Source organism: Coenobita brevimanus, chromosome 107 (assembly GCF_032717465.1).
Source record: "Coenobita brevimanus isolate Jiangsu-jjx chromosome 107, ASM3271746v2, whole genome shotgun sequence".
Classification (NCBI taxonomy): domain Eukaryota; kingdom Metazoa; phylum Arthropoda; class Malacostraca; order Decapoda; family Coenobitidae; genus Coenobita; species Coenobita brevimanus.
The window spans coordinates 18034726-18046801 of NC_137060.1; the positions used below are offsets into that span (position 1 = coordinate 18034726).

A 12076-nucleotide genomic window follows, 5' to 3' on the forward strand; every position below is an offset into this window, starting at 1 on the left:
TTGTCCTTTTACACTGATTTTACTTACTTTTTATTCATCCATGTTATTCTTTCTTCTAGTCTCCATTTTCTCCGTAGAACGAGCGTACGTTTCTACCAGGGCACATCGGGGGCCAAAAAGGATGAGTGGCATATTGATATTGCATTTTCGCATTTATTGTTTTGCTCATCTTACTTATTATACTCACTTTTCTTCCGTTTTATACACTCTTTTACTCTCTCCTTTCCTCTAGGACGAGCGTACGTCTCTACTAGGACACAGCCGGAGCCCCAGCAGGATGAGCGGGCTTTTCGGGACGGGTCGCAAGCCCTTAGTGGACGTGCTTGCGGCCACCTTCGGTATCGGGGCGTGGGTGGCTGTCAACGGGTTGTGGGTGGAGCTGCCTCTGCTTGTCACCGACCTACCAGAGGGATGGAACCTGCCCTCCTACCTGTCTGTCATTATACAGGTAAGTTTTCAAAGGCTGAGAACTTAACACACTAATACCTCGCACACAGGAGACTTAGTAAACATCTTCCGCCACATCGCTTAACCGACATCTCAGAGGTATGGAGCCTGCCCTCCTACCATTCAGATATTATACAGGTAAGATTTCAAAGGCTAAATGCTTCTCCACACTATGATAGGAGACTTGGTGGCACCTCTTCCTTCATGTAACCAACCTACTTGACTCCTCAGGGGTGAAACCTGCCCTCCTGCCTCTCCATCGTTATACAGGTAGGTTTCCAAAGGCTACGAGCATCTCCACGCTAATGCATCTGACACAGGAGACTCAGTAACACCTTCATTCTTGTAGCCTAACCGACTTGGTCGAGGGAAGGAACCTGTCCTCCTACCTCTCCGTCATTATATGGGTAAGTTTTCAAAGGCTAACTGCTTCTCCATATCAAGGCATCGGACACAGTAGCGCCTCCTCCTTCTTCTAAACTATGTACCTAAGGGACGGAATCTGCCCTCCAACCTCTCCGTCATTAAACTGGTAAGTTTCGAATGACTAAGTGATTCTCCATATTATGTCATCGGATATAGACTTGGCAGCACCGCCAATTTTTAAGAAGGGAGAAAAGAGTGATCCCGAAAATTACAGACCTGTGAGCTTAACTAGCGTATTTAGTAAAGTAATGGAGTAACTGCTGAGGGAAGAGATCTTGCCCCATATGATGAGGAATAAATTATTTGGTAATAAACAGATTCAAGTTCTGCATACGTGGACAGAGGCCACTGATGAGGGACTGGCAGTAGATGTCATCTACTGTATTGTGCTTTTATGAAAGCCTCTGACCAAGTACCTCACAGAGGACTAACGGAGAAAGCAAAAAGTTACGGGAATCGAGGTGACATTCTGGGGTGAATCAAGGACTCCTTAACAGAACGAAGGCAGAGAGTGACGGTAAATGAGGAGGCATCTGACTGGAAGGAGGTTACGTGTGGGTTCCCTCAAGCCTGTTTGTGTTGTACACCAACGATCTACCTGAAGTAATCAAACACGACAGTGAAGTGTATTTGTACGCAGACGACACGAAGATATTTAGAAGGATTGGTGACACTGAAGATTGTGATAAGCTACGGTACAGGAGGATCTGGATGAACTGCGAAGATGGTCCCCAAAAAGGACGCTCGTTTTCCACCCAGATAACAGCAAATACATGAGGGTATGAAGGTCCAGTGTCGAGGAACGAGAGTAAACCATGTACAACAGCATCACCAAAACCAACGCAGAAAAGAACACAGGAGTTGCAATAGATGACAAGCTGTCATTTTCAGACCACATGGCTGAGAAAATTAACAAAGCGAATAAAACTGTGGGTCTGATAGAACTTTCGTTCTATCAGACCCACAGTTTTATTCAGATCCTACAACCTTCAAGGCATTGTACACAGCTGTTGTGAGGCCGCATAGAGTATGCAAATCAGGTCTATGTCCTCACATGATTAAAGATGTAGATGCATTAGAAAATGTACAACGTCGAGCAACGAAGCTGGTTCCCCAACTAAAGGACCTGTCCTACGAAGAGAGGCTGAACTTACCCACCCTGGCCGAGAGAAGATCTCGTGGCGATCAGATTGAGGCATATCAGATCATCAACTGGAAGTACAACCAAGATTGTAAGGAGGGGATCTTCCGAATAAGAAAGGATAACATAACCCGGAGCAGCCTAATTTAAAGTAAAATTTCAAGAACAAAACTAAACTTCAAGAAGTACTCTTTCTCGAACAGGCTTGTAAACAACTGGAACGAGTTGCTTGAGTGGGTGGTGAATGTTGAAACTGTGATGAAGTTTGAATCTTGTCTTGATAAACTGTGGATGGGCCAGGAGCAAAAGTTAAATTACAAGGCACATATTACCACCGAGCGCAGCCAATGTCTTAGTAGGGCCGAGGCTACAGAGCTGAGCAGAAGTCATAGGCACAGGCCTCTTCCAGAGGGACATCTGAGATTATCTGTATCTGTAACCAACCTATCAGAGGGACGTAATCTTCCCCCATACTCTCTGACATTATACAGGTGAGTTTTCAAAGGCTAAAGGTTTCACATTAAGATTAGTCTAGATGTGTTGAAGTGTTTTAGACATTCATACATCGCTAATCTTGCTCTCAAAACACACTAAACAAGCGCGCGCGCGCACACACACACACACACACACACACACACACACACACACACACACACACACACACACACACACACACACACACACACACACACACACACACACACACACACACACACACACACCGCTAAAAAGGTAAACTCTCTATCCTTAAAACTGTAAAACCTTTGATACATTTTTCCCATGTCAAAAACTATCAATGTACAGAGATGAGGGTATGTAAAAAAAAGAAAAAAAAAAAAACACTTAGCATCTCTACAAATGCTTCACCCTTTCAGTCCGATAACATTTTCCCTTTTAATCAAGCCACCACCAAACAATTTCCTTCAGCTTAAGGATGACCTCGTGTAACAAAGGGGTTAATGAATGTTACCGTATATCTAAGCTCTACAGTTCAGAAAGTCTATTCTATGGTACCGGTAAAAAAATCGTCAGGAGAAAGCTAGAATCAAAGGAAAAATACGTCACCGGACTGAAGGGGTTAGCTGCGTTACTACGATGATGCCATTTTATTTCTTGTTACCACCACATTTTTTTTCTATTTCATGGTAAGGGACTTCAAAACTACCTCTGTTAACTCCCCCAAAATACGAGAGTGCTCTTCAAGCTGAATTAAATCGTCTGAAGCTAGCATGAATAAAACAGAAGCGTGATCGTCTGACTGAAGTGGTCAGTGTTCAGGATTATTCCCTAAGAGAGCCACAAGGCGTCTACAAAGTGTTTCATAATAGTCTACATGTTAACGACAGGTTGAATAAAATAATACCTTACCGTAAAGCACCTTCACCTGTGTAGGGCTCAAACCCACTTACCCACCTACACTACACAGATAAGGGTGCTTTACGGTACTGTACGGTACGTTTCGTAACAGAATTATTCCCTTCAACCCAAGGACGTCGCTTTTACTTAATTCTTGCTCCTGCATCACAGATCTTACTGTTTAAAAGAGCATCCTAGTACTGAAGAGATAACTGAAGGTTAAGCATATCAAAACCCTCTATTTCGAGTTTATCCTAAGCTATATAAAATCATCCGGAGCTAGCAGGAAAAAATTAAGTCCTCTAGCTGAAAAATTTCATGCACTATTATGCAATGATATCACCTTCCCGTCATAATTCGGATTCTGCTTCAATTTAGGATAAAAGTGTTCGAAGAGTACCGTACGGAATATTGTAGAAGAACCATGCTACAGTGTTTAAAAAAGGGCCTTTAAAAAATTAAGATCAAGTATCAAATTAGTATCATATTGTGCTCTTGTCTCTCCTTAAGCCTAGTCATTCGGGTAAGATAATTTCCTGGGGTTAGAGATTAGGATGGCGTTTCGTTGTTGGATCGAATTACATACTGCCAAGCTCGAGTTTCGGATTAGGCTTAACTCAGATAACAGAGACAATAGATGATTCAGTTCCCGGACAACTTACATAAACCTATATGCTTTTACCAAGATTCTGAACCAGTGTAAAAAAAAAAAAAAAAAAAAATGCTGATATGCTGTCACTGAATTATTACATAGCCTATATTTTGAAACAACCCTGTTACATTTCCTCTTCCCGTACTTCTCTGATTGCATAAAACTAGAGACAGCACAATGAAGCTTCGAACTCGGGATCACGGAAATGAAGTGGTAGAGGTGTCGTATGCACGAAGTGACTTTATGCAAGAAGTTACCGCTCCCCTCTCTATTTAGCCCAAATTAATCTAACCTAACCAAACCTAAACTACCCTAACCTAGCATTATCCTTGATCAACCTAACCTAAACCTAAATTAAACTAACCTTACCTCACGAAATGTCTGATTTCACAGTCTGCCATTATATATATATATATATATATATATATATATATATATATATATATATATATATATATATATATATCGACCTATGAGCCTCTGTGGTACAGTGGTAAAGTGTGCGTTTTCGTACACTGAAGAACGAGGGTTCGCGTCCCACAGGGTAATAAACTTTGGGAGCGTTCTTCTGGTCACGTACTGCTTTGCGGACATCAGGGGTGCTGTGGTTGAACGAGTGTCGCATACTATAAAGTATGCTTGCACCCAGTCGGCTTGCGCGGGCCGATTACACTTGGTTCACAGACTACACACACATCCAAAGCCACTACAATTACACTTACAAGCACTTCTCACCCTACATACAATCTCTATCAGACAGCCTAAGCCACTTGGTAGAGATACATTGACTGTTTCGTCCCCACTTCGGTAGGGATAGGCCAGTCCTGCAGTGGACACTCAAACGGCTGATGAGATGCGATACGGACCTGTAGGTACATATAGGTCAATAAGACATCCAACTATCTCCCTGACATATATATTTCATAAAATGTTGATAAATGGCACAATACTTGAGATATATAACATGTGGATACTTTCAGCACAGCAACTAAAAAGGCACTCGGCGCACGCGCACTGAACGGAACGGTAACTTCCAGCATGTCACTCCGTGCATACATCACCGGGGTTCAGAGATTCAGCAGCTTCATTTAACCTGCATTTAAAGTAGCTATTAATTAAAATATTTTCGAAAAGTAACCACATGTCGTTCAAATGTCAACTTAAAGAAATAATGGTAGCCCACAGAAAGTCGCAAATCAGGACCGTTATATATATATATATATATATATATATATATATATATATATATATATATATATATATATATATATATATATATATATATATATATATATATATATGCTAGCCTTATAAGTTGCTGATTAAGATACAAATAATCGCTTTTGGCTGCCCTTTCTGCATTTAAAGCTAAGGAAAACATACGCTTTACTTTATGTAGCAGAAGCAGCTTACCAAATCGGTTCTTTTTCCTGACAGTCTTTTATATGATTCTGGTTATTTCTGGGGTGGTAAATGAGCTCGTTTCATGTTAAGTTTCTTTTCCTGTTGTTTTTAGCCACGCTCCTTCTGCTATCAACTGTTTCTCGAGTGTAATGGCAGACACTTCCAATATATGTCCCGGAGGACTTGTCTAACCTTACGTTTTAACTTTACCTAAATCAGCAATTTAACGTAACCTAACTTATCCAAGACTCGAGTAAGTTTTAGCAAGTATGCCATACAAAAGTCGGTGAGGCATAAGGAAAAGGATGATTACATGGGGGAAAAGTCAACAGATAACAACTGTTTACCATGAAAATGGTTACAAAAATACAGGAAACTAGCGTAACTAAATTGGTAGTCCTTCTGCTGCTTAAAGTAAAACGTAAGTTTACTAAATCCGATAACGGTGACATGCCACATATAGGTCGTTTCAACACACTATCGTTAGTAAACAGAATCAACCAATTAAAATAGATACTGTACTTACTTTGATACGATCCTCGGCTCAACTTCGCGTTGTGTGGAGTAACACAAAAAAAACTTGGTCGATTTCATACTTCATACAATTAGTCACTAAGATTCGGCGTCTTTTACATGTTCTCCACAAGCGTTATGATTAATGTGGTTCTTATTCAATCGATATCATAAGTTCTGTCAAATTTTCCCGAGTCTACACATCACCTTACAAATACGACACGTCCGCACTCAATGTCAACAAACTTCCAAACAGGACGCTTATTCTCCAGATCCGTCCTGTTGATCTGTGGTCTTTTCCCTGCTCCCAAAATTAACACGCCTGTAAATTAAGGAGAAATGGAAATAAAACAGTGTAATATATATTGGATAATGTAAGTTCTAGCTGTAGCTACATTTTACATATGGTTGTCATATGTTCCGTAAATGAGACTATCCATACTTAAGACGCAATTTTGTCCATCATTTGAATGTCATGGGAAATATTAATGAGCCAGTAACACGTATGCAGGTAAAAAAAAAAAAAAAGTAGCCTAATAGTTACCACTTATATTTAAGAATAAAATATTTGGCGATTTATTTTTAACACGTACGGAAAACCTCGAGCTCAATGAAATATTCCAGTGATAGAATAAAATAAAACATAATTGCACTGATAGGGTTAATTCACGATTTTTCTCTGTTAACTACTGGCAGTCCGAGAATGTTTAATTTGCTCTATTATACCTACTTACAGACGACTTTATTCAGCCAAGGATAGACCTCTTGTACTGAAGTGAAGAATTTACTTAAGTGTATTGACAAACTGTCCTACATGTAATGAATTTTCCTCAGATCGCCAATGTGGGTCCTCTGGCATATTCAGTGCTGCGGAGTGTTCGTCCTGGCCAGCGCCCTGCTCCGGTGGTGTACGGGGTGCTGGCCCTGGGCTGCTTGGCCTCATTGCTGCTGGCGTTGCTGTGGCAGGAGACGTCATGGGTGGCAGGGGCAGAACACTCAACTGCACTTCTGGCCATGGTGTTCCTCCTGTCCCTGGTCGACTGTACCTCATCCGTCCTCTTCATGCCCTACATGGCCGTGTGGCGCCACATATACCTGTCTTCATACCTGGTGGGCGAGGGACTCTCAGGCCTCCTGCCGGCACTGGTTGCCCTCATACAGGGTGTGGGTGGCAACGCTAAGTGTGAGAATGTGACAATGATTAACGAAACCGACAGTGGCAACTTCACTTACGTGATCACTCAGCAGGAGCCCCTTGACCCGCGCTTCTCAGTCACAGCGTTCTTTTTCTTCCTGATGGTGATGATGGTGGCCAGTGCCACGGCTTTCTTCCTTTTGGAGCACCTACCAAGCCTGTCCAGTGAACGTGTGGAGTCACCGTCACCTACTGACAGTGTGGCGGCGCTGGACCCCTCTCAATCTAATACCCATCTGGTGACCAGGCAGGATCCGGAAAAACTGGGTGCCAGCATGGGTGCCAGTGTGTGTGGATTGATGCTGCTGGGACAGGCCTGGGCATCCAGCCTCACAAACGGCGTCCTACCCTCCATACAGTCATACTCCTGTGGGGCATACGGTAACATAGCCTACCACCTGGCCGCCACACTGTCTGCCCTGGCCAACCCACTGGCCGCCCTGGCCACGCTGGTGCTGCCTCGGGCCCACCGCTCCCTCCTGGCCCTCTTCACCATCCTCGGCACCCTCGTAGCCGCTTACATCATGGCCACCGCTGCCCTCAGTCCGAGTCCACCTCTCATGGGCACCACCGGCGGGGAGGCTCTCGTGGTGAGTTACAACAGGAACTTGTTCTGTCCCACATCACACCACACAGCAGTTCTCATCCTCTAACTTCCCAGCACATCACACCTCTCACTTCATCCACATTCCTCACACCACGCCACACAACACCTCTCATTATCTCCCTTTCCCTACACCACACCCCACCCAACCACACGTCTCATTGCCTCACCTTTCCCACACCATACCTCCCATCCCAGCCACCCTCCCCACACTACACCCCTCATCCCATCCCCTCTCCCCGCACAGCATCACACTACATTTCTTATCCGTTCCCCCTTTCCCACACCACACCACATATTTCATCCCCTTTCCATCGCTACACCCTACCACATGTCACAACACAGCAACACACCTCTCATCGTCTCTTCCCAACACCACACAACATCTCTCATCCCTTTCCCTAACCTTTCACGTGATTCCACTCCCCCTTCCCCGAGGCTTCACTCAACCTCACCTCTCTCCTTACCTCCCACAACCCCCCCTATCTCTTTCACCTCGGTCTCACCCTTACCGCCACTCTCCCCCTTAGACCTTTCCTCTCCCATTCCCCCGCCACTTCTCGCCACTCACAGTTTCATCTAACTGTATGGCTTCATGGAGGGTGTGATGTCTTATAGTTGTGTGTGTGTGTGTGTGTGTGTGTGTGTGTGTGTGTGTGTGTGTGTGTGTGTGTGTGTGTGTGTGTGTGTGTGTGTGTGTGTGTGTGTGTGTGTGTGTGTGGTCACATGGATTGCACAAGTGCGTCAGTTTATGTGCGTCTTGTATTGGACCTTACACGCCCTGATAGATACGTAGATCTGTATATCATATGGTTAGCGTGTGCTGCGACAGATATGTGTATTAACAGTTTTACAAAAGAGAGAGAGAGAGAGAGAGAGAGAGTGTGTGTGTGTGTAGTAATGTACCCCAATTTGGCAGGTCACGTGTGGCCTCTGTACTCGTATGATGGTGGTGGTGGTGATGGAGGGGGAGGTATACCCGTGGCCGTCAGTTTCACATGATGATAGACACGTGACTCTCATACCCTGCCTTACCCTACCTAGCCCTGCTCCTGGCACTATCATGCTCTGCTTTACTCTGCCCTACTCTGCTCTGCTCTGCTCTGCTATTCCTTGCCCTGCCCTGCCTTGTCCTGCCCTGTCTTATCAATTCCCTTTTCCTTCATATCTTTAACCTTCTCTCTCCTTCTCCTCCCCTTCCCTTCTCTGTCCATTACTCCCCTACCCTCATCCTTCTCTCTTCTTCCCTATCCACCACTTCTCCCACAACCTCCCTCTCCTGTTTTCTATTCTTCATGCTACAGACAGAATGAATTTTCGAAATATTACTGGCAGCGCAATTGCCAGGGTCTTATGCCACTGATGTTGAGGACAGACGATTTTATAAAGCTCATAAGTAAGCTGCCGTAGTGAAATGCGAAGTTAACAAAATCGTCTGGGGTTAAGGAAAAAGTCACTGTAATGTAAAGGTTAATGAAGGCTGCCTCCTCCAGTTCGGAAAGGCTCTGCGAAGTGTAATAAAATCGTCTGGGGGATACTACAAGTAAAATAAATCAAATACGTCAAACAAAATCGTACGTAATAATGAAAAATAATATACAAAAATACAACGTAATGAAAAGGCGATTATGTACCCTCCCTCTCGTTGGCCACGTCATCCTCTCTCAACATTTACATCGTCATAACCAGCTCTACCTAAATCATGCCCACTCACACACCGCCACTCTCTCCATAACTTACAGTCGCTCCCTTGTTAAATTCAACTTGTGCACTCTTCATCAGAAGTTTCCCCGTGCTGAATAAAATCGTTTGTCGCTAACTTCTTATAATATTCTTTGGTGCGTCTCGTCACTACCAAGGCTATTGTACCCTCGAAAAAGTGGAACATCGGGACAGTGTGGCGTAAGGTGGCATAGGACACTTCGCTGCATCTCTTCCTTAGCGATTTATTTTGCATATTACATATTAGCCTTCCCTTGTATGCTATTTATATTGCTGTAATCTAGACACAGTTTGCATTAATAACATACAATGGGATATTAAGAAGTAGTGGGCGGAAAAATTCGCTAAGGATGAGGCACTATGAAATCTTAAGGTCAATAAGAATACAAAGGAGTACGAAGGAATACAAACAGCAATAAACCTATCAGTCCCTTCGAGGCTGTTTAGTAGCTTATAACTAAAGTAACTGTTATATGAGTCAAAGGGCGGTATTCTGGTGCTGTTTGGAAGCTTACTAACATCTCTTCCATACCGGTTTATTTCTGATTCTGCTCCGATACTATATATATATTTTTTTTGGTATCCAAATTGTGTCGAAATAAAACAAGTACATGAAGCAAAAAAAGAAGAGGTTAATGGTTAGTTTGGAAAATAAATCGTTGAGGAAGAAGTACCAGGAAGCTTCCTTACCCTACGAGAATATGGGCATTGACAAGGAAAGAAGACACTAAACACATACTGTATACATGAAACAAAAAAGGGGATGTTAAAGGGTAGTTTGGAAAATAAATCTTTGAGGAAGAGGCGCTAGGATCACAGATAAGGAAAGCAAAGTAGGAAGCGACCCTTAAACTTACATACTTCATAAATTGGTGACATTTACTCCCTCCGAACACCAACTGTACCTTTATTTTCCAAAAAATAGTGCTCCATTTCCGCAAAGACTAATCTAAATCTTCACAGTCAGATAAGTTTCATATTTACCGTAACTGTCATTTCGCCTTCAAGTAATCCTCTATAACGTTACTTTTATACACGGGTGCCACGGTTGTTGGTCCTTCTTTTAATTCCTTCAGTGTGATTGCCTCTCTCTCTCTCTCTCAAATTTTTGTGAAGAGTTAGAGGATTTTACTCGCCTAAGGTAATACTTTTCTTAGTGAAAGGACTGAGCACGAAAACTAATCTTTAATGTGCTGGATATTTCTAAACCGTTTGTGATAACTGAAAGCTTGAGATCTATTTCTAGCCCCTTCAGCATGAGAGGGCCTTCCAACGCTGGCTAAAATCGCGGTGGTGTGTCAGGATCTAAATATATAAAATGCCAGTCACGTCACCACACTGAAAGGGTTAATTTGCTTTGACAGTAAATTTTTTTGGTGCTGGTGACCTATTGCTGTTATAGTGACCTTGACCTTTGCCCCCACCTCACACAAGTTACAGGCTCGTTCCTTAATCAGTCTGTAATTTTAACGTTCTCCGTATGATGACTCCTTATGTTACTTCTTTCTTACTACCTTCAGATTATTTTATTCAGTTGAAGACAAACATCTCGTACCGAACGGGTTAATGTAGACTAATTCCAATCCCACCAGTTCAATGTAGCTGACACGAAAATGACACCGTACTGAAATTAAGCAGCTGTTAATTAGTAGTGCGAGACAGCTACCTCCTCCCCACTGAAAAATAAAAAAAAAATAATGGATGTTGATGAAATTGTGACTGGCACGACCTGGACCAGGTTTTAATTTACGGAAATGAAAACATGTCATAGAAGTGTTACTGGCCCCAAAATAACTGTCACTCGCTATGAAACAAGTGGAAATATATCTAACCTTTTCATTTTTTTTCCCCAGGTGATAGCGTGGGTGGTATTCACAGGCATAATGACCTACGTGCGTGTGGAGATCGCCAACCAGCTGCGAGAGGAGGGAGCGCGGGCTCTGTTTTGGTGCGGAGCTGTCACTCAGGCAGGCTCGGCAGTCGGCGCAGTCATCATTTTCGTCCTCGTCAATGTCTACAACCTCTTCACCCCATACTACCCCTGTTAATGGAAAGGGAGAGATGTGTTTTAATATCCAGTTACTGTTTTCCTCCGTCGTCTGTATTCTCTTTCAGTATTTCCGCTAAAGTATTATTATCTCCGTGCACTACGTTCGAAATAGTCACGACCTGGGCTTCGTCAGCGTTCAGTCTTTTTATTCCCATACAGTCCTTGTCATTGTAGAGGGAGATGTTAGATGTAGCCAGTCACGGTTTTCCTCATTGATCTGTATTCTCTGTTTCAGTATTTCCGCTAAAGTATTTGTTATGTTGGTGCACCATACTTAGATATAGACTCCAATCGTTCTGATCGTTGTTTACAACGTCTTCACTCATACTGTCCTTGTTAATGTAAAAAAAAAAAAAAAAAAGTGCCATCACCACTGTGTCCTTGTCAAAGTCCACAATCTCTTTACTCCGTATCGCCTCTGTTGATGGCGAGAGAGAGAGAGAGAGAGAGAGAGGATGTGTTATAATTAACAGTCGCCGTTTTCGTAATTCGTCTGTATTGTTTCAATATTTCCAGTAAAGTATCTGCTACTATTTTACAGCAAGCAGACCACCGTTAAAAATGTT

The 12076-nt window shown here is 43.0% G+C and overlaps 1 protein-coding gene across 1 annotated transcript; it reads left to right on the top strand.

Annotated features, from left to right (window-relative positions):
• The first annotated feature begins 238 nt into the window (after window positions 1-238).
• Window positions 239-11836, top strand: Rift (Riboflavin transporter). Its single transcript, XM_080285727.1, has 3 exons — window positions 239-448; window positions 6774-7724; window positions 11314-11836. Exons 1-3 carry the CDS (start codon window positions 278-280, stop codon window positions 11506-11508), a joined length of 1317 nt encoding a protein of 438 aa, XP_080141853.1. The 5' UTR covers window positions 239-277; the 3' UTR covers window positions 11509-11836.
• Window positions 11837-12076: the final 240 nt, after the last annotated feature.